We start from the raw sequence: 23459 nt of genomic DNA, 5'->3' as shown, positions 1-23459 counted from the left end.
TTTATGTCAAGTCACCTAGCAGGTAGTAGGTTCTCAGTACTTGCCAATTCTTCTAAGAGAGTGAAAGGAAAGTTTGGAAACATGGACCACAATTTCTGCTCTTACTACCAATTTCTGTTTTGTCTCTTTTCTACAACTTTAAACAACTCTCCCTTTTTACTGGCGTGTTCGCAGAGAAGAAAGAATGGCTGGTAAGGGGTGGGTAAGAAGAAAGATAATTTTTGATGTTTGACAACCGCCTGACACATCATAGATAACTTTTTGTTTGCACCTCATAGCTTAAATATCTTGAACAAACAAAAATTGAAAACGCAGGATCAGGGCATTAACGCTCGGATAACACTCTATCGTGCAAAATTCTCATTTCCACGTTTTACTGTTTTATCAGGACCTCTTTCATCTTTGTATCAGGCAAGCTAGTAGCAACTCTTCTTCCCTTCCCACTCGGCATTGAGGTTTTCGGATTCCTCCCTACTTTACTAGTGTTCTTCGGTTCTGGATGTTGCAAACTCCATCACCCGTCTCTCAGGGTCTTTTCCTCAAGGTTTCCCGACGTTCTGGCACTCTCTAAGCCCACAGCACATTGGGGAGGAAGATCGTGGATTCATTTGACGGGCCAATGAAGCCTTGCGGGCTGCGGAATCCCACGTGGGTGGGGCTGGGCTCAGCAGGGGCGGGGCCGGCGAGGAGCCCAAGGGAAAAGGTGGCAGGCTCAGTTGAGAAAGCCCGCGGGCAAAGGTTTCACAGTTTTCACGAAGGCTTCGTGTGCGAGGCTGAGGGAATTGGGGTACCTCCCTCCTGCCTCGTCACTCTTGATTCTGGAAGCTTCAGTAGGCTTTTCTCGGTTGCTGGTACCCGGAAAGGCAGCGGCTTCAGCTCCAGGGGCGGGTCCCAAGGGTCTTGTCGCAGCTCCGGGGCCGTTTGGCCTCCTGGTGTTGGGGGAGGGGCGAGGGAGGTGCTGCTCGCGCCTCCTTTTGCGCTTGCGCGACGGCCTCCGAGCGGGTAGGAGTGCGTGCGCGATGACGTGGACGTTTGATGCGCGCGCAGGCTCTTCAGCTGGAGCGGACACACGGTGTGCGAACCCGAACAGAATAACCCGCCCCCAGCGGGATGTGAAGGACTCCGGGTGAGGCCGGCCACGCCCCGCACGGTAACTCTCGGGCCTGGGTGGAGGACGTCTCTTTAGTACTGGCCCGATTGGAGTTTTCCGAGAGTTTGAAGCTCTTGTGTATTTTCTATGGTGTCAGAAGCGTTCTGCTGAGCGATCTTCGCACGCTCCGGCCAGGCCAGGCCTTGCGCGGAGCCGCCTTTGGCGCGCGCCTGTGGTCTTCTGAGCGAGGCTGCGCATGTCACCTCGCGCGCGTCCCGGGCCTCACTTCCGCGTCGCGCCGCGAACTAACTGGGAACATCGACGCCAGCAAGAGGCCACGAGGCGGGCGGGGTGAGAAGCGCCCATGGCGCTGGCCTGCCCTCGCGTGCGTGGGGTGTCGCACCGCATGGTACGATCCGCGTGACGCCTTCCAGCCAGGCGTGGAGCTTTAGGTCGAGAGCCGTGCTTGTGCGCTTTGCCTTTTAGAGCTCAGGTCTCGGGGTTCCAAAACTGCTGACCTCGCTTTTCTAAGGAGCTGTGTGCAGCGTTTTGACACCTGTATAAAGCTCTCGCCCAGCATGTAATTTCCTGGCAGGTTGTTTGAAGCAAGACCGCGAGTTTAATAAAGAAGGAGGGCGAGGAAGTGAGCTGTATAGGAGTGGGAACTTGGTAAACAAAGGACCGGTGGTTCGTAAGTGCAGAAATGAGGGCGGGGAAAACAGGTGGGAAGAGCAGGTGTTATTTTCTTTTTCCCTCTGTGGGGCAGCTTTTGGCTAGTTCTCTGTGTGCCTTCCCGCTTCTATTAATTTGTCAAGTAGGTCTTTGCCGTTAGCGGTAGGTGGGTCTGGGACAGAAATAAACCGCTCCGAGCACCAGTAACCAAAGTTGACGAATCTGCGTGCGAAGAGTATGGAGAAGTTAGGGATTATTTCACACTGGGTTGAGAGTAGGAAGTGGTAGTGTCATGATGTGAAGATTTTTGCTTTGCCTTCGGAACTCTGGAGATGCCTCCTCTGGCGAGGTTGGAAGCAGGGAGAGTGTAGGAGGTCTGAAAGGAAGGGTTACCAATGGCAGAACAACGTGAGTAACGAAAGTACTCTTCCTTCTGAGGGGAGACCACTCTCCCAGGGTTCGCATCGCCGGGGCAGACACGTGGATCAAGAGAACTCTCGAGCCCACCCGCGCGCTGCCAGTGTGTGTTGTGAAGCTCTCCGGGGTTCTGCGGCAGAGTCCCTGGCAAATACTGCCTGCTCTGCTTCTTTTTGGGCACGACGCCGCAGCTAGGTTGCAGGGAAAGTGCCTGGAGGTGGCGTGACGGCTGCTGGGAAGGGGGCTGGCCTGGGAGGGCCGGGCGGCTGGTTCTGTAGTCTCCACGGTAACAGAATGCGACTGGATCCCGCAGAGCGATCCGCGGGTTCCGGCCGGCAGCACGTGATCAGTCGGACTCCCCTTCCCCGGAAGAGCTTTCCTTGCGGCATTTTTTCACGTGGTTCTTGGCTAGCTGGCCTTTGCAGTTGGAAAGCGGTGATGTGGGCCCCGATAGTCGACGGCGACTGCAGTCCTCCGAGACTGGCAGGCGGCCTTTTCACTTCCAAGTGTATGGAGTGGGCGCTAGTGCTTCTTGCTGCTGTAGGGCTATGTTTCCAGCTGTTGTGTGAGTTGAGTGGGTTGGGTGCGCTTTCCAGAAAACATGCTTAGGATTTGAGAAAACTTAGTGCCCCAGGTACCTTGCCATACTTAATCCAAGGCAGGGTGGCCATTTGATTGCTGTCCGTTTCTGCCATAAACGTTAGTTCTTCAAATTCTACTTATGCAAATATTAGGGACCTGAGAGCTTTCTAACACCGAGTTGTAGTTAAGGGGTCATTCCTAGGAGTGGAAAATGCTCATGAAGCCAGCATTAACAAATGGTATTTGAGGAGAGAAGAGGAGGGGGGGCCTACTATCTTAGGTAAATGCAACTTTGTGCCTTAAAACCTAAAGCATTTCAGATAATATTTTGAAATTTACCTTTCAAATTTAGGGTTGTGGTGATGATAAAATGCCCAGGGTATATAGTCTGGTCCAAAGTAAGCGCTTATTAATAGATCGCGAGTGCCATTTATTTAACTATTAAAGTTAACTTAATGACGATTAAGAACGGATAGTTGGCTCTTTTACTCTTTGCATCACTTGCTATCATATTTTCTGATTATTTTTGTGTGCAAATTATAGTTTTAAAAAGATTTTTCAAATTTCTGGGCTCATTGTATATTGGTGAATACTGAAATTCGAGTGAACCTATTCTCTTACAAATTTGAGTTTCAGAAACGTAACCACACTCTTACAGTGAATGATTATGTTAAGGAACAAACTAACATCTTTGTGCCTACCATACAGTAATGCATTTGTTGTATGAAAAGTTATGGTTATTTTTAGCAACTTTGGAAACATTCGGTTTAGGTTCGCCATCATTTGAATATTTTGTGTTTTTAAAGTAATGGTATTGATTTGGAATTTTAAATTGGCGTACTTTGGGGCGGGGGCTAGTACCTGAATCATTGAATTAGGTAACTATCTAGTAAACCAGCTAGTGTATTTGGTAAGTTGTATGAGGGTTATGGCTTTAGTAGTTAAACATTTCCCAGAGAGGTCACTGGTGAAAAGATACTCAGAATAGGGACTCCGAAATTGTAGCAGTTTACTTATGGAACTTGCCATGTTACCTGAGAACATTCTCTGCGAAATGGCATTTGTGTGTTGGTGTGTGAGTGCTTGTACCTTCAAAACGTTGACATTTTCAGAATGTTAGAGTATTTCCCATCCACAACTAAACTTACCTCCTTGGGTCATTTTTATAGTTATTTTATTTAGATAACTGCTTCATCTTGAAAAGCTGAACTGAGATTTTTTTTTGAAGGTTAAGTTATATCTATGTACCAAAACTGTGGTCTTCCTTAATGCGTTCAGAGAGCCAAACACAGAGTATTTTTAGAATCTTGCTGGAAGGAGATTTACTGCTTCATGAGTAGCCTAGTTCTTCCTAAAGTAATTTGATTTTTGCAATTGGTTAAAGTTATCTTAGACTTTAGAGTGGTATTTGTGTGTCTGAAACAGCTAAATTTGGTGAATTGACTATCCTTTCTTTAGAAAATCCTATATATATAGTATTCCAAAAGCATAGGCATATTGCTTATAGTGAAGTGAAATCTGTGCTTAAAGATTGTTGTGGAATAAAATTTTATTACTTGTTTGTAAACCAGTAGCAATGTATGGCTCAAGATAGAGATTGTTTTGTTCGTAAATTAGGTTTTTGGTTTTATACATTTTGATCAACTCCTGGAATAACTTGACTGGAGGATTAAAAAAAGACCTTATACAAGTCAAAAGTCTGAAAGTTCTAACTTTTTTTTCCTCTTAATACAATTTTTACATTTATTAGTTACCTGTGTACAGAGTGCAGATAGGGCAGTCTGACTCTTCTGCACTTAATTTTTCTGTTTAGATGAAAGGAAAATTTTGAAATGTGTGTATATAACGTAAGTATAAAGTTTACTTCAGTACAGTCTCTAACAGTAAACTGGATTTCTGTCAGTAGAATCTTTGATATTTCATAGATTAATTTTTAAAAGCTAGTGATTGGTTAAAACTTCTTTGCCCCAGTTTTGCCTGTAAAAATGATCTGAAAATCAAGAATTTAATATTATAGAAGATAATGTTTAAGATATTCTGAACCCTATAATGTCTTCATAGGTTTGGGATAGCTAAAAAAATTTTTCAGATACTTCTTCGCTGCGTGCCATATTTAAATGCACTTCATGAGAGTGTTTTTGCATAATTGCTTACAAAAATACTTGATTTGTAACAAAATTTTGAGCTTTATGGACTAAATACAGGATTAGGAGTTTGTGTTATTTGATATATACATAATTTTAGAGGATTGGTTTTTGTGAATTTTCTGAACTTTACTATTTTTATAAAGTCAGTTTATTTGTGACTTCTCAGTCTGTTTAAATTTTGTTTTATTGGTCTCAGATAGGTGTTACTTAAACTTGGTAGTTTTAGGAAACCAATAAACCTAATTGCCTTAAGCCTGAGGAAGCTTTTGAAAAGAATCACTCTAAATTTTATCTATCTCTTTAACTCCAAATCGGAGGAGAGATTCTTTTTTCATCTTTCCTGGGTATTAGTACAGTGGTGTCAGAAAGTGCGTTTCTATTTTCACATTTAGCCATAATACAAAACAATAGCCAACCTTTTTTTAAGCCTTGATTTTTAAAATATTATCTTCAGGCTAATGAATATTTTAAGTTTTGGACTTAATGTGACCAGCCCTGTAAGAAGATGTGAAATTCAGATCAGATGCTTTTGCTGCTTGTTAGTAGTTCTGATGAAAAGTAAAATTAGACTTATAATGAGGAGCACCAATAAGTGGCTCAATTTGATTAGTCAAAATTACTGACCCACTTTAAACAAGTAGTGATGTAACATTTTCCTTTTTTGTATAAAAGCTAATTGGTGATAGCTTTACATCTTGTAGAATATTTAGGTAATTTATTTTAGCACATCAGTTTAGTTGAATGTAACAATCTGAGATTTCTTTAAAACATTTTATTGAGATAGAATTCACATAACATAAAATTCACCATTTTAAAGGATACATTTAAGTGGTTTTTAGTTCCTGAACATTTCCATCACCCCCAAAAGAAACCCCATGCCAATTAGCAATTGTCCCAATTATTCCTCTCCCTTTTCCCTGTCAACTATGGATCTACTTTCTGTAGATTTACCTATTCTGGACATTTCATGTAAATGGAATCATACGATATATGTGGCGTTTTTCTTGTAACTTTTATGAATTAACTAATTTAGTTTTTTTTTTTTTTAAATTGGTTGTATGTTTACAAGATACAAAATTTAGAAAGTGTCAGAATATGTATTCTTCCAGCCACCCTGTTTTCCCTTGATAAAGCCAATACTACCAGTTCCTTTTTTGTCTTTACAGATAGTCTGTGTCAAGCAAATACATACATACTGATTTTTTTCTTTGGCTTTTTCTTTGTTTAAACTTTATAGAAGTATGTAGCATAGTCTACAATTCTTTTGAACTTTATGCTCTTAATATATCTTGTAGATAATTTTGTATGAGTCCATAAAGTTTATAATTCTTTTCTAGCTGGAGAATATTCCACTCTGTCGTTGTACCACCATTTATCACTGGTGTGTATGCGGTATTTGCACACGTGTATATAAGATAAAGTCCTAGAAGAACTACTGTTTCATGGGATGTATGCATTTGTACTTTTGGTACTTTCATGTTATCCTCTTAGATTCTGTCATCTTACACTCTCAGCAGCTGGTTAGATGAGAATGCTGGTTGACGTACACCCTTCACAACACCTCTGCCAAACTTTGATTTTTGCCGTTCTGATAGGGTAAAAACCAGTATTTTAGGGCAACTTTAATTTCCTCTATTCCGAGACTATGTACGTTTTCATAACCATTTGCTTTTCCTATTCTTTGCCCATTTTTCTGTTAGATTTTTTGTCTTGTTGATTTGTATAAAAAGATACCTTTTGATATTAGGGAAATGAGTTCTTTATGATATAAGTTGCAAATATAGTTTTCCAGTTAGGCATTTGTTTTTTATTTTGCATGGATGGTTTTTGTCATGTTAAAAACAAATTTACATGATTTTGAATTTATCAAAAATTCTGTCGTCTTATTGACTTCTAGGTTTTGTGTCCTACTTATTATCAAAAAGCTTTTCTCAAAGACTTCTTTAAGAATTAAAAAAAAATTACACTGAGACGGGGTGGGGTGGGATTTAAATGTTTGGTCTGTCTGGAATTTTTTTCAGTGTAAGGTCTGAGGTGTGGAGCCAACTGTTTCTTTCCTAGTAAGTTCCAGTGATTTGTCATGGTTTCTTTAAATGTATGTACTAACAAGTTAAATAGCTTTTTACTTATGTATGAACTCATGCCAGTACCATAATAAGAGTTGATCCTATACAAAGATAACATGTAAATTTGTTAATTTTTACTCATCTCAGGAGAACTTGCTGTGTAATGGAATTCTCTGGCAAATTAATTCATTAAGTATCAGGATGCTTTTAAAATGAAAATAACTTTCCAATTTAATCTCTTTAAGTCTGTATACTTTTCTTTTCTAAAAACTAAGGCATTTATTTTATTTTTAAATTAATTAATTATTTTCTTTTGGCTGCGTTGGGTCTTTGTTGCTGCACGCAGCCTTTCTCTATTTGTGGTGAGCAGGGGCTGTTCTTCGTTTCGGTGCGCGGGCTGCTCATTGCAGTGGCTTCTCTCGTTGCAGAGCACGGGCTCTAGGTGCGCGGGCTTCAGTAGTTGCAGCATGCAGGCCCTGTAGTTGCAGCATGCGGGCCCTTAGAGCACACGGGCTTCAGTAGTTGTGGCGCTTGGGCTCAGTAGTTGTGGCGCTTGGGCTCAGTAGTTGTGGCACACGGGCTTGGTGGCTCTGTGGGAAGTGGGATCTTCCCCAACTAGGGATCTTCCCTTGCATTGGCAGGCAGATTCTTAACCACTGTGCCACCAGGGAAGTTCCAGATCTGTATACTTTTATACTTTCATGTAGTTTTTCTAAAATGAATGTACACTTTTTGTTTTTATGTGAGACTGTAGTATGTATAGTGAATTATTGGAGGATTGGGATATGAGTAATTTAACTAATTAGATTAAAATGAACTTTAAAAAGATAATCAAATATTCCAGAATTAGTATCTTCACAGTGATTGAGAGAAAGGTAGAAGCAAAGTCTTAGAAAAATTTAGGAATGTATTTTGGGGGTAATGTAATCATTCTTGTATTTTTGTTAACAAAATAAATGTTCAGTTGATTAAAGTGTTTTTTTGCTTGTTTTTTAGGCTGGGAAGGCCATTGTGATTATGTGGTAACTATAGTTATCTTACTACTGATTTTCCCACTGGAATCATGGAGGAGAAACAGCAGATTATATTGGCTAATCAAGATGGTGGGACAGTGGCAGGAGCAGCACCTACCTTCTTTGTCATCCTAAAACAGCCAGGAAATGGCAAAACTGATCAAGGAATTTTGGTTACTAATCGGGATGCCTGTGCTTTGGCTAGCAGTGTTTCATCACCAGGAAAATCTAAGGGAAAGATTTGCCTTCCAGCTGATTGTACTGTAGGAGGAATCACTGTCACCTTGGATAACAATAGTATGTGGAATGAATTCTATCATCGAAGCACAGAGATGATCCTGACCAAGCAGGGAAGACGCATGTTTCCTTACTGTCGTTATTGGATAACAGGTTTAGATTCAAATATGAAATATATCCTCGTCATGGATATATCTCCCGTGGATAACCATCGTTATAAATGGAATGGTCGCTGGTGGGAGCCCAGTGGGAAGGCTGAGCCCCATGTTTTGGGGAGGGTTTTTATTCATCCAGAATCTCCTTCCACAGGTCATTATTGGATGCATCAACCAGTATCCTTCTATAAACTCAAACTTACCAACAATACACTGGACCAAGAAGGGCATATTATCTTGCACTCTATGCATCGCTACCTGCCGAGGCTTCATTTGGTGCCTGCAGAGAAGGCTACCGAAGTGATACAATTAAATGGCCCTGGTGTCCACACTTTTACCTTCCCACAGACTGAATTCTTTGCAGTAACAGCTTATCAAAACATTCAGATTACCCAGTTGAAAATAGATTACAATCCATTTGCTAAAGGCTTCCGAGATGATGGGCTGAATAGTAAGCCCCAGAGAGATGGAAAGCAAAAGAACAGCTCTGACCAGGAAGGGAATAGTGTTCCCAGTTCTCCTGGTCAACGGGTCCATCTTACAGAAGGTGAGGGGTCAGAGATACAGCTAACTGATTCGGATCCTTTATTGAGGGGTCATGAAGCATCATGCAAGGGTTTGGAGAAGCCTTCCCTTAATGTAAAACGAGACTTTCTAGGTTTCATGGATATTGATTCAGCACTTGGTGAAGTTCCTCAGTTGAAGCAAGAGGTTTCTGAAAGGTAGGTAACAGATTTTCTGTTCTTAGAGATAAAAGGAAGGTTTGAATTTAAAATACTGATTGTGAGGACTGCTGACTTTAGACATTGATAAATGCAAGCCGCTATAAAATATACCACAGTTGCTTTTACATTCTGTGAATTGACAGTTCATTTTTCTGTAATGAATATTGATTGGGTTCACAATCCAGAATTGTAGGCAAATTAGATGACTTATCAGAATGGGGACCTTAGATTTAGATTTTAGGTTTAGACTTGTTAATCATGTGTGGCTGTTCCTTGCTAATATATATAGATGACTTTTAAAAAATTTTGAAATATAGTTGACGTACAGTATGTATAGACAACTCTTGATTGATTGGGGAAGGGGAAAGAATGACCCCCAAATCATAACTGAAACAGAACTTATCCAGTGAGGCACAGAAGAGATTTAAAGTAAAGTTGTTTATATGTAGTACATAAGAATTTTGTGCCCTGTGGACATCCTAATCCATAAATTGCCTGACTAAGAAATAAGCTGAAGGTTATTACATGTTAAAATAGCATGATATACTCTTATGTTTTCTAAATTTGAACTTGTGTTATTTATTTATTTTTATCAAAGTCTTTATGTTTTTAGAGCAATTTAGGTTTGCAGCAAAATTGAGAGGAAAGTACAGAGATTTCCCATACAGCCCCTGCCTCCACACATGCATTGCCGTTCCCATTAGCAACATTCCCCACCAGAGTGGTACATTTGTGTCAGTTGATGAACCTATATTGATGCATCATAATCACCCAAGCATCATGATCACCCAAAGTCCGTAGATTACATAAGGGTTCATTGTTGGTGATATACATTCTGTGGGTTTGGACAAATATGTAATGACATGTATCTACCCTCATAGTATCATACAGAGTATTTTCATTGCCCTAGAAATCCTCTGTTCTCCACCTGTTAATTCCCCTTCCCCTTCACATCTGGCAACCTTTTACCTTTTTATTACTCACTGCTTTGCCTTGTCCAGAATTTCATATAGTTGGAATTATACAGTATGTAACCTTCTCAAATTGGCTTTTTTCACTTAGTAGTATGTATATAAGGTTCCTTCATGTCTATTCATGGCTTGATAGCACATTTTTTTTCAGTGCTGAATAATATTTCCTTGTTTGGTTGTACCAGTTCATTTATTCATTCACCTCCTGAAGGACGTCTTGGGTGCTTCCCAGTTTTGGCAATTATGAATGAAGCTGCCACGAACATCCATGTCCAAGTCTTCAGTTCATTTGGGTATATACCAAAGAGCGTGGTTGCTAGATCGTATGGTAACAGTGATGTTTAGGTTTATAAGAAACTGCCAAACTCTTCCAAAGTGGCTGTACCATTTTGCAGAAATGAGAGTTCTTGTTGCTCTGCATCCTTGTCAGCACTTGGTGTCAGTTTTCTGGATTTTGGCCTTTCTAATAGGTGTGTAGTAGTAGTATCTTGTTTAAATTTGCCTTTTCCTGATGACACGATGTGGTGCATCTTTTCATATGCTTATTTGCCATCTGTATGTCATTTTTGGTGTCTGTTAAGGTCTTTGGCCCATTTTCTAATCAGATTGTTTTACTGTTGTCTTAAGAGTTCCTTATATATTTTGGTGTTTTTTGGGCTGCCTTGGGTCTTAGTTGTGGCACGCGGGATCGTCGTTGCAACGCGCGGGCTTCTCTCTACTTGTGGCACACGAGCTGCAGAGTGCGTGGGCTCAGTAGTTGCTGTGTGCAGGCTTAGTTGCCCCGTGGCGTGTGGGATCTTAGTTCCCCGACCAGGGATCGAACCCGTGTCCCCTGCATTGGAAGGTGGATTCTTAAGGACCACCAGGGAAGTCCCAGTTCCTTGTATATTTTGGATAACATGTGTTTTGCAAATATTTTCTCCTAGTCTGTGGTCTGTCTTCTCATTCTCTTGTTGTTGTCTTTCACAAAGCAGTTTATTATTTTAATGAAGTTTAGCCTATCAATGATTTCCTTCATGGATCATGCCTTTGATTTCATATCTAAAAAGTCATTGCCATATTTAAGATCATGTAGGTTTTCTCTTAGGTTATCTTTTAGGATCCTTATAGTTCTGTGTTTTACATTTTGGTTTATGATCCATTTTGTACTAATTTATGTGAAAGTTGGAAGGTCTGCGTCTAGGTTCATTTCTTTGCATGTGGATGTCCTGCTGTTCCAGCACCATTTGTTGAGAAGACTCTCTTTGCTCCATTGTACTGTCCTTGCTCCTTTGTCAAAGATCAGTTGACTCTATTTATGTGAGTCTATTTGTGGGCTCTCTAGTCTGTTCCATTGACCTATTTGTTCTTTCACCAGTACTACACTGATTTGATTACTGTAGCTTTTTAAGTAAGTCTTGAGCCTGGGTAGTGTTAGCCCTCCAACTTTGTTCTCCTTCCATATTGTGTTGGCTATTCTGGGTCTTTTTCTTTATATAGACTTGAGAATCAGTTCATCAGTATCTATAAAATGACTTGCTGGGATTTTGATTTTGGTTGCATTGAATCTATAGATCAAGTTGGGAAGAACTGACATCTTAACTGTATTGAGTCTTCCTATTCATGAACACTGACTATCTCTCCATTTATTTAGTTCTTTAATTTTTTTCATCAGAGTATTGTCATTTTCCCCATATTGAGCTTGCACATATTAGATTTATACCTCAGTATTTCACTATTTGGGGGTGATAATGTAAATGGTATTGTTTTTTTTAACTTCAAATTCCACTTGTTCTCTGTTGATATATAGGGAAGCAATTGACTTTGGTACTTTATCCTTGTATTCTGCAACCTTGCTATAATCACTTATTAGTTCCAGAAGTTTTTTGGAGATTCTTTTGGATTTTCTCCCTAGACGATCATGTCATTCATGAACAAGACAGTTTTCTTTCTCTCAAATCTGTATTCCTTTATTTCCTTTTCTTGTCCTATTGCATTCACTAGGACTTCCAGTATGATGCTGAAAAGGAGTGATGAGAGGCGACATCCTTGCCTTGTTTCTGATCTTAGTGGGAAAGTTTCTAGTTTCTCACAATTAAGTATGATGTTTGTTTTAGGTTTTTTGTAGATATTCTTTTTTTTGGCTGTGCCTTGCCGTGTGCGGGATCTTAGTTCCCTTTGTAGGTATTCTTGATTAAGTTGAGGAAGTTCCCTTCTATTGCTAATTTACTGAGAGTTTTTATCATGGATGGGTGTTGCATATTGTCAAATGCTTTTTCTGAATCTGTTGATATCATGTGACTTTTTTTTTTCTTTTCTGGTTTATTGATGTGATGGATTATGTTAATTGATTTTTGAATGAACCAGCCTCGTATACCTGGGATGAATCCCGCATGGTCGTGGTGTATAATTCTTTTTATATGTTTTATTTGATTTGCTCTTATTTTGTTGAGGATTTTTGCATTTATGTTTTTGAGGAATAATGGTCTGCAGTTGTCTTGTAATGTTTTTGTCTGGTTTTGGGATTGGGGTTATGCTGGCTTCATAGAAGGAGTCAGGAAGTATTGCCACTACTCCATCTTCTGAAAGAGATTGTAGAGAATTGGTATCATTTCTTTCTCATATGTTTGGGAAATTTTACCAGTGAACCCATCTGGGCCTGGTGCTTTCTGTTTTGGAACCTTATTGATTCAATTTCTTTAATAAATATAGGCCTATTTTGATTGTTTCTTGTGTGAGCTTTGGAAGATTGTGTTTTTCAAGGAATTGGCTCATTTTATCTAGGGTATCAAATTTGTTGGCATAAAATTGTTCATATATTCCTTTATTATCCTTTTGATGTCCATGGGATCCGTAGTGGTGTCCCTCTTTTTCTTTTTTTAAATTTAATTTATTTTATTATTTATTTTGGTTGCACCAGGTCTTAGTTGTGGCTGGTGGTCTCCTTAGTTGTGGCATGCAAACTCATAGTTGCGCTATGCATGTGGGATCTAGTTCCCTGACTAGGGATCGAACCCACGTCCCCTGCATTGGAAGGTGGATTTTTAACCACTGTGCCACCAGGGAAGTCCCCCCTCTTTTTATTTCTGATAATAGTAATTTGTGTCTTCTCTCTTTTTTCCTTAGCCTGGCTAGAGGCTTATTGATTTTTTTTATTGATCTTTGAAAAGATCAATTAAAAAAATCAATAAAAAGTTTAAAAAATCAGCTTTTGGTTTTATTGATTTTTATCTACTGATTTTTTCTGTTTTCAATTTCATTGATTTCTGCCCTGATTCTTATTTCTTTTCTGCTGCTCACTTTGGATTTAATTTGCTCTTCTTTTTCTAATTTCTTAAGGTGGAAACTTAGAGTATTGATTTTAGATCTTCCTTCTTTTCTAATATATGCGTTCAGTGCTATGTTTCTTTGTAAGCACTGCTTTCTCTGTGTCCCACAAATTTTGATAAATTGTATTTATATTTTCACTTAGTTCAGAATATTTAAAAATTTCTCTCGAGATTTTTTCTTTGACCCATGTGTTATTTAGAAGTGTGTTGTTTAATCAGTTACTTTGGGATTTTTGTTATTTTTCTGTCAGTGATTTCTAGTTTAATTCCATTATAGTCTTTTAAGTTTTTTAAGATGTGTTTTCTGGTCCAGAATGTGGTTTAGCTTGGTGAATGTTCCATGTTAACTTGAGAAGAACGTGTATTCTGCTGTTGTTGAAGTAGTCTATACATGTCAATTATATCTAGTTAATTGATGGCTTAACTGAATTCCATTATGTCCCTACTGACTTTCTTCCTGCTGGATCTGTCCATTTCTGATGTGTTTCAGTCTCTAATAGTAGATTCATCCGTTTCTCCTTGTATTTCTTTTAGTTTTTGCCTCATGTAGGTTGCTACTCTGTTTTGGGGCACATATATGTTAAGGATTGTTATGTCTTCTTGGAAGATTGACCCTTTATCATTATGTAACGTCCTTCGTTATCCCTGATAACTTTCATTACTTTTAAGTCTATTCTGTCTGAAATTAAAATAGCTACTCCTAAAAAAAAAAAAAAAAAAAATAGCTACTCCTGCTTTTTGTTGATTAGTGTTAGCATGATGTATTTTTCTCTATCCATTTACTTTGAATTTTTATGTGTCTTTATATTTAAAGTGGGTTTTACAGATAACATGTAATTGGGTCTTGTTTTTTTAAAAATTTATTTATTTTATTTATTTATTTTTGGCTGTGTTGGGTCTTCGTTGCTGTGCACGGGCTTTCTCTAGTTACGGCAAGCGGGGGCTACTCTTCGTTGCAGTGTGCGGGCTTCTTATTGCAGTGGCTTCTCTTTGCAGAGCACGGGCTCTAGGCGCTCGGGCTTCAGTAGTTGTGGCACACGGGCTCAGTAGTTGTGGCTTGTGGGCTCTAGAGCACAGGTTCAGTAGTTGTGGCGCACGGGCTTAGTTGCTCCGCGGCATGTGGTATCTTCCCGGACCAGGGATCGAACCCGTATCCCCTGCATTGGCAGGTGGATTCTTAACCACTGCGCCACCAGGGAAGCCCTGGGTCTTGTTTTTTGATCCATTCTGACTGGTGCATTTAGACTGTTGACATTCAAAGTGATTATTGAAATAGTTGGATTAATATCTACCATATTTGTTACAGTTTTTCTTTTGTCCTTGTTCTTTGTTTCTGTTTTTGTTTTCCACTCTTTATTTGCCTTTTGTGGTTTTAGTTGAGCGTTTTATATGATTGGTTTTCTTTCTCTTCTTAGCATATCAGTTATACTTTAGCTCTTTTTAGTGGTTACTGTATGGTTTGAATATACATTTACAACTTAACCCAAGTCCATTTTTAGATAACACTATATTGGTTCACAGGTAGTTTGTAAATCCTCTCTCCTGTTCTTTGTATCACTGCCATCATTCATTTCACTTATGTATAAATATGTATATGTGATATATACGTAAGTAATCAAACGTATTGTTGCTATTATTATTTTGAACAAATTGTTACCTATTAGACCAACTAAGAACAACAACAAAAGAAAGGTTTTATTTTGCATTCACTTATTTCTTCCTCGTTCTTTATGGAGATCTGAGTTTGACCTGTGTTATTTTACATTTGTTTGAAGAACTTCTTTTAATATTTCTTGCAAGTCAGATCAACTGGCAACAAATTCTGTTAATTTTTGTTTCTGAAAGTCTTTATTTCTCCTTTAATTTTGCAGGGTACAGAATTCTAGGTTGGTGTTTTACTCTCTGAATACTTATAATATTTCACTCTTTTTGATTCTGTGGTTTCTGAGGAGAAGTTGGATAGAATTCTTATCTTTGTTCTTCTGTAGGTAAGGTGTTTTTTCTTCTGGCTTCTTTTAGTACATTTTATTTATCTTTGATTTTCTGTAGTTTAAAAATGGCACCACTACATATAGTCTTTTGGTAGTTACCCTTCTTGGTGTCCTGTGAGCTTCTGGTTCTGTGGTTTGATGTCTGACATTAATTTGGGGAAATCTCAGTCATCATTGTTTTAAATATTTCTTCTGTTCCTCTCTTCTTCTGATACTCACATTATGCGTATGTTGCATCTTTTGTAGTTGTCCCACAGTCCTTGGATATTCTGTTCTTTTCAGCCTTTGTTTTCTTTCCTTTTCAGTTTTGGAGGTTTCTGTTGCTGTATCTTCAAGCTCAGAGATTGTTTCCTCAGCCGTGTCTAGTCTACTAATAAGCCCATCAAAGGCATTCTTCATTTCTTTTACCATGTTTTTGATCTTTAGCGTCTCTTTTTGTTTTTCTTAGGATTTTCATTTCTCTGCTTACATTGCATGTCTGTTCTTGCATGTTGTCTCTTTATTTATTAGAATCCTTAGTATGTTAATCATAGTTATAAATTCCCAGTCTGGTAATTTCAACATCCCAGTATGATAATTTTGATGATTGCTCTGTCTTCAAATTCTGTTTTTTTGCCTTTTAGTATGCTTTGTAATTTTTTCTTGACAGCTGGACATGATGTGTTAGGTAAAAGGAAGTGCTGTAAATAGGCCTTTAATAATGTTATGGTAAGGCATGGATGTGAGGGAAAGGGAGGTGTTCTTTAGTCCTATGGTTAGGTCTCAGTTTTTTAATGAGTCTGTGCCTCTGGACTGTGAACTTCACAAGTACTTCTCATATTCCTTCTTGCCCCCTTAAGTTGGACAGGATTGGCTAGAGTAGGCTGGAGTTGGATATCTCCTTTCCCCAGGTCAGTTAGGCTCTGATAAAACCCACCAAGTTAGACTCTGGTTAACTAATTTTTCCAGAGGTTAGGCTTTGTTGTTAAAAGTAACAGAGACTGACCCCCCCCCGGCCCAGGATTTTTCTCACGAGGGAATATTTACTGTGAGAACCTAGTCTAGCTCCTGGTGGAAAACTTACAGAAATGTGGGAGCACCCCTATAACTGGGTACCCCTGGAGTTTTAAACCCAGGCTTGTCTACATTGAGCCTCCAGCAACTCCAGTTACAGTTCAGGTTTTTATACCCTGGCACTGGTTCCCAAGGTGGTTTCCATTGTCAGTTACTGCTCCAACCATGATCCCCTGTATCCACCTGACTGTTTTCAGCAGTTTGCACTGTACTCTCACTGTCTCTCTTTCTCCTTTTTTTTTTTTTAAATGGAGAAGCCTGTGTGAAACCTGGCTTGTTTCTTTTCTTTCCTTTTCTTTGTTTCTTTTTAAAAAATATTTATTTATTTATTTGGCTGTGTTGGTTCTTAGTTGCAGCATGTGGGCTCTTTGTTGCAGTGCACAGGCTTAGTTTCCCTGCTGCACGTGGGATCTTAGTTCCCTGACCAGGGATGGAACCCGCGTCCCCTGCGTTGGAAGGTGGATTTTTAACCACTGGACCACCAGGGAAGTCTCCTCACCGTCTCTTGTGGATTCAAAAGAGTTGTTGATTTTTCAGTCCGTTTAACTTTTCACTTGTTAGGACATAGTGGCTATTTCTAAACTCCTTACGTGTGCAGCTGGAAACTTGCCTTATTTGAATGTTAAAACCCAAGTTCGGTAGAAGTATATCCCAGCCCAGTACTTTTCTTTTACCTTCCTTTTCTCACTTAATTCATATCCCATTAACAGCTACTATTCTTTGAGTTTGGAATCCCCACATTCATGAGTTCCCCAACTTGTTCATGGGAAAGTTAGTGCTTTGCTGTTTTCTAAGGGTTGTTGACAGGTAGAGTGGATGTTACTCAAGCAGTGAACAGGTTTTTCTTTTATTCTGTCAAGGGGGAAAGTGGTTTTCAGTTTATGCTTTTCACTGTGGTTTTGTTTTTGTTTTTTGGCAGTTGCAACTAGAGGATGCCACCCAGTGTGTAATCATCTTGATTACCCAGTATAATTTAAAAAAATTGAAACACTTCAACACCAGTATTTTTTTGAATTGATTTTATTGAAGGATAGTTGATTTAGTGTTTAATTTCTATTGTACAGCAAAGCGATTCAGTTATATATGTACATTCTTTTTCACATTCTTTTCTATTATGGTTTATCACAGGACATTGAATATACAGTGCTATCCAGTGGGACCTTGTTGTTTATCCATTCTGTACATAATAGTTTGCATGTGCTACTCCCAAACTCCCAATCCATCCCTCCCCTTCTTCTTTCCCCCTTGGCAACCACAAGTCTGTTTTCTATGTCTGTGAATCTGTTTCTGTTTTGTGGGTAAGTTCATTTGTGTTATATTTTAGATTCCACATATGTGATATCATATGGTGTTTGTCTTTCTCTTTCTGACTTACTTCACTTAGTATGATAATCTCTGGTTGCATCCATGTTGCTGCAAATGGCATTATTTCATTCCTTTTTTTATGGCTGAGTAGTATTCCATTATGTATTATATGTACCACATTTTCTTTGTCCAGTCATCTGTCGATGGACATTTAGGTTGTTTTCATGTCTTGGCTGTTGTGAATAGTGCTGCTGTGAACATGGGGTGCATGTATCTTTTTGAATTATAGTTTTGTCCAGATAGCTGCTCAGGAGTGGGCTTGCTGGATCCTATGACAACTCTATTTTTAGTTTATTGAGGAACCTCCATATTGTTTTCCATAGTGGCTGCACTAATTTACGTTCCCACTAACAGTGTAGGAGGGTTCCCTTTGCTCCACACCCTCTCCAGCGTTTGTTATTTGTAGACTTTTTAATGATGGCCTTTCTGACTGGTGTGAGTTGATACCTCATTGTGGTTTTGATTTGCATTTCTCTAATAATTAGTGGTGTTGAGCATCTTTTCATGTCCCTGTTGGCCATCTGTATGTCTTCTTCGGAGAAAGTTCTATTTAGGTCTTTTGTCCGTTTTTCAGTTGGGTTGTTTGTTTTTGTTATTGAGTTGTGTGAGCTGTTTGTATATTTTGGAAATTAAGTCCTTGTTGGTCACATCATTTGCAAATATTTTCTCCCAGTCCATAGGTTGTCTCTTTGTTTTGTTTATGGTTTCCTTTGCTGTACAAAAGCTTTTAAGTTTGATTAGGTCCCATTTGTTTATTTTTGCTTTTATTTCTATTGCCTTGGGAGACTGACCTAAGAAAACATTGGTATGATTTATGTCAGAGAATGTTTTGCCTGTGTTCTCTTCTAGGAATTTTTTGGCAACACCAGTATTTTTACCCTCATTATCCAAAAGCAGTTTAATCTATCCTTGGATGATGGAGGATTTACTTTTAAAATTACTTTGGAGGCCAGGGTGAGGAGTTTGTTAGCTGAAAGAGTCATGTGTATTTCTTTGTTATAGACAGTGGTTTTTGGTGCTACATGTGGTATTATAAGCTTCTGATCTTAATGAGTTAAGAAAATGGTTCAGATTTATGAGTGCATCAGTATCCTTGTTACTGAAGGGAAAAAAACAACTTGACATGCATGCTCCAGGAAATAGCATTATCATCATGTCTGAAAGTGGTATTTAGCTGTATGCAAACTTTGTCTTACATATGCAAGCTTGATTTGCGAGCTGAGATTATTTTGAGGCGGGCGTTGTGATGAGAACTCTTAGGATTTACTCTCAGAGTAACTTTAATGTATAACATACGGCAGTGTTATTAATCATGTTGTACATTATAAGTCTAGTGCTTATTTATTTTCTAACTGGAAGTTTATACCTTTTCACCACCATCATCCAATTTCCCATTCCCCCGCCTCCAGTAACCACAAATCTGATTTCTTTCTGAGTTTGTTTTGAAGTATAATAGACCTACAACAATATGTTCGTTCTGGCGTGTAGCTTAGGGTGATTTGATATTTCTATACGTTACAAAGTGATTATCATTATAAATCTACTTACCATCTGTCAGCATGCGAAGATATTACATTATTATTGGCTGTATTTCCTGCACTGTACATTACATCCCTGTGACTCATTTATTTTGTAACTGGAAGTTTGTACCTCTTTTAATTTCCCTCACTTATTTCATTCATTCCCCCCACCCTCCCCTCCTCTGGTAACCATCTGTTTCTTCTCTAGATCTGTGACTCTGTTTTTGTTTTGTTACATTTGTTCACTTGTTTTTTAGATTCCACATATAAGTGAAATCATGCAGTATTTGTCTTTTTAGTCTGACTTATTTCACTTAGCACAATATCCTCTAGGTCCATCCATGTTGTTGCAAATGGCAAGATTTCATTCTTGTTTTGTGGCTAATATTCATCTATCTGTCATCTTCTTTATCCATTTACCTATTTATAGACACTTAGGTTGCTTCCATATCTTGGTCATTGTGAGTAAGGCTGCTATGAACATAGGGGTGCATATGTCTTTTTAAATTAGTGTTTTTGTTTTCTTTGGAAAAATACCCAGAAGTGGAATTGCTTGACAATTGCTATGGCAGTTCTATCTTTAAATTCGTGAGGAACCTCCATACTGTTTTCCATAGCGGCTGCACCATTTTACATACTCACCAACAGTGCCTGAGGGTTTCCTTTTCTCCACATTCTCTCCAGCACTTGTTATCTATTGTCTTTTTGATAATATCCATTTTGACAGGTATGAGGTGATAGCTCATTGTGGATTTGACTTGCATTTCCTTGATGATGAGTGATGTTGAGCATCTTTTCATGTACCTGTTGCCCATTTGTATGTCTATTTAGGTCCTCTGTCCATTTTGTGATTGGATTGCTTGTTTTTTTTGATGTTGAGTTAAATGAATTTTTGTATATTTTGAATATTAGCCATTTGTTTAATTGTTTGCGAATATCTTCTTTCATTCATTAGGCAGCCTTTTCATTTGTTGATGGTGCAGAAGCTGTGCAAAAGCTTTTTAGTTTGATGTAGTCCGATTTGTCTGTTTTTGCTTTTGTTTCCCTTGCCCCAGGAGACATATCCAAAAAAATATTGCTAAGACTGGGGTAAAAAATATTGCTAACACTGCCTATGTTTTCTTCTAGGAGTTTTATGATTTCAGGTCTTATCTTTAAGTCTTTAATCCACTTTGAGTTTATTTTTGTATATTGTGTGAGAAAATAGTCCAGTTTGATTCTTTTGCATGTAGTTGTCTGGTTTTTTCAACACCATTTATTGAAAAGGCTGTCTTTTCCCCATTGTATATTCTTGCTTCCTGTGTTGTAGATTAAATGTCCCTGTAAGTGTGGGTTCATTTCTGGGCTCTCTATTCTGTTCCATTGATCTGTGTCTACTTTTGTGCAAGTACCTTACTGTTTTGATGACTATAGCTTTGTAGTATAGTTTGAAATCAGGGATCATGGTACCTCCAGTTTGTTCTTGTTTCTCAATATTGTTTTGGCTCTGTGGGGTCTTTCGGGTTTTCATACAAATTTAGAGTAATTTTTTCTGGTTCTATGAAAAATGCCATTGGTATTTTGATAGGGATTGCACTCAATCTGTAGATTGCCTTGGGTAGTACAGTCATTTTAACAATATTAATTCTTCCAGTCTATGAGCATGGTATATCTTGTCATCTGTTGGTGTTGTCTCAGTTCTTTTCATCACTGTCTTATAGTTTTCTGAGTACAGGTCTTTTACCTCCTTAGTTAGATATATTCCTAGGTATTTTATTTCTTTTTGATGCAGTTGTAAATGAGATTGAGTCCTTAGTTTTTCTTCCTGATAGGTTGTTGTTAGTGTAAAGAAACGCAACAGATTTCTGTGTTTTAATTTTGTATCCTGAAACTTTATGGAGTCATTCATTTGTTCTAATAGTTTTTTGGTGGCATCTTTAGAATTTTCTATATATGGCAATAGTATGTCACCTGAAAACAGTGACAGTTTTACTTCTTCCTTTCCAATTTGGATTCTTTTTATTTCTTTTTCTTGTCTGATTGCTTTGGTTAGGATTGCCAATATTATGTTGAATAAAAGGGGTGAGAGTGGTCATCTTGTCTTGTTCCTGATCTTAGAGGCAATGCTTTTAGCTTTTCTCTATTGAGTATGGTGTTGGCTATATGTTTGTTATATGACCTTTATTATGTTGAGGTATGTTCCCTCTGTACCTACTTTGTTGGTAGTTTTTATCATAAATGGATTCTGAATTTTGTCCAAAGCTTTTTCTGTATTTATTGAGATGACATGGTTTTTATTCTTCAACTTGTTAATGTGGTATTACCATTACCAGATTGATTTGCAGATATTGAACCATCTTTGCATCGCTGGGTTAAATCCCACTTTATCAAGGTTTGTGATCCTTTTGTATTTATTTATTTATTTGGCTGAGCTGGGTGTTAGTTTTGGCAGGAGGGATCTTTAGTTGCGGCATGCAGGATCCTTTAGTTGCGGCATGTGGGATCTTTTAGTTGTGTCATGTGGGTTCTTAGTTGCAGCATGCGGGATCCAGTTCCCTGACCAGGGATCGAACCTGGGCCTCCTGCATTGGGAGCACTGAGTCTTAACCACTGGGCTACCAGGGAAGTCCCTGTGATCCTTTTAATGCATTGTTGAATATGTTTTGCTTATATTTTGTTGAGGATTTTTACATTTATGTTTATCAGTGACATTGGCCTGTAATTGTTTTTGCAAGGAGGTGATGTCTTTGATTTTGGTATCAGGGTGATGCTGGCCTAATAGAAGTTCGGAAGCATTCTTTCCTTTTCCATGTTTTGGAATATTTTGAGAAGAATAGGTGTTAATTGTCTAAATGTTTGGTAGAATTCACCTTTGAAGCCGTCTGGTCCTGGACTTTTGTTTCTTGGGAGTCTTTTAAATTACTGTTTCAATTTTATTATTTGTATAGTACGTCCCCTACATACGAACGAGTTCTGTTCTGAGAGTGTGTTCGTACATTCAGTTTGTTCGTAAGTCCAACGAAGTTAGCCTAGGTACCCGACTAACACAATTGGCTATATAGTACTGTACTGTAATAGTTTTATAATACTTTTTACACAAATAATACATAAAGAACAAGCAAACACAAAAAATAAAGGTAACATTTTTAGTCTTACTGTCCCGTACCTTGAAAAGTACAGCAATATAGTACAATAGCTGGCGTACAGGGGCTGGCATCAAGTGAACAGGCAAGAAGAGTTACTGACTAGAGGAGGGAGGGGAGGTGGGATATAGTAGAGCTGAAGGATCTTCAGCAATAGGAGGTGGAGGGCAAGCTACAATTTCAGTCACGCCTGACGGTGATGGAATGCACGTTCGCATCTTTGGAAGTTCGAACCTTGAAGGTTCGTATGTAGGGAACTTAATGTAATCGGCCTGTTTATATTTTGTATTTCTTCCTGATTTAGTCTTGGGAGATTGTACTAGGTGATTATTTCTAGGAATTTATCCAGTTCCTCTAGGTTGCCCATTTTATTGGAGTATAATTCTGTGGTGTAATCTCTTTATAATTGTTTATGTTTCTGTGGTGTCGGTTGTTACTTCTCTTTTATTTTTGATTTTTTTGGGTCCTCTCTTTTTTTTCTTGATGAGTTTGGGTAAAGGGTTGTCAATTTTATCTTTTCAAAGAACCAGTTGTTTCATCTTTATTTTGTTTTTGAAAAGGAAATTGCTATTTCGTATTGTGTATTGCACAGTGTATGGAAATACAGCTGATCCTTTATATTGATTTTGTATCGTGCAGCTTTGCTGAATTTATTAACTGACTCTGTGTGTGTGTGTGTGTGTGTGTGTGTGTATTATTTAGAGTTTCCTACATATAAGATCATGTCATCTGTGACAGAGATACCTTTTTTTTTTCCTTTCCAATTTGAATTGATACTATTTTTTTCTTACCTAATTGCTTTAGTTACAATTTTCAGTACTGTGTTAAATAGAAATGGTGAAAGTGGGATCATTCTGGTTTTAATTTGCATTTTTCAAGTACATTTTCAGTAATTTCTTCAGAAAGCATGTATGGGACATAGAATTTTAGAGTGTTTAAATAAAATCACTTCTGAGGAAGGTAGTAGTCCCCTTCTTCACTCCTCTCAACAATTTTCTTCTTTCATGTTGAAAAATAGCTTTATT

General features: G+C 38.4%; 1 protein-coding gene across 12 annotated transcripts in view; it reads left to right on the top strand.

The window, feature by feature from the left end:
* Positions 1 to 23459, top strand: part of MGA (MAX dimerization protein MGA) — a 158529-nt gene that overhangs the window by 63226 nt on the left and 71844 nt on the right. For 9 of the 12 annotated variants that reach the window (XM_061180458.1, XM_061180461.1, XM_061180462.1 and 6 more), the window contains exons 1-2: positions 1051 to 1150; positions 7971 to 9101. In XM_061180458.1, coding sequence (XP_061036441.1) covers positions 8038 to 9101 — 1064 coding nt within the window. In that variant the 5' untranslated portion in view covers positions 1051 to 1150; positions 7971 to 8037. Of the gene's footprint in view, positions 1 to 1050; positions 1151 to 1432; positions 1500 to 7970; positions 9102 to 23459 lie in introns of those variants that run through there. The other 3 variants (XM_061180455.1, XM_061180456.1, XM_061180457.1) reach the window with 2 other exon arrangements.

This window comes from Eubalaena glacialis, chromosome 2 (genome assembly GCF_028564815.1).
Source record: "Eubalaena glacialis isolate mEubGla1 chromosome 2, mEubGla1.1.hap2.+ XY, whole genome shotgun sequence".
NCBI lineage: Eukaryota > Metazoa > Chordata > Mammalia > Artiodactyla > Balaenidae > Eubalaena > Eubalaena glacialis.
The sequence above is the reverse complement of the archived record's forward strand: the minus strand, read 5'-3'. Positions and strand labels throughout refer to the sequence as shown.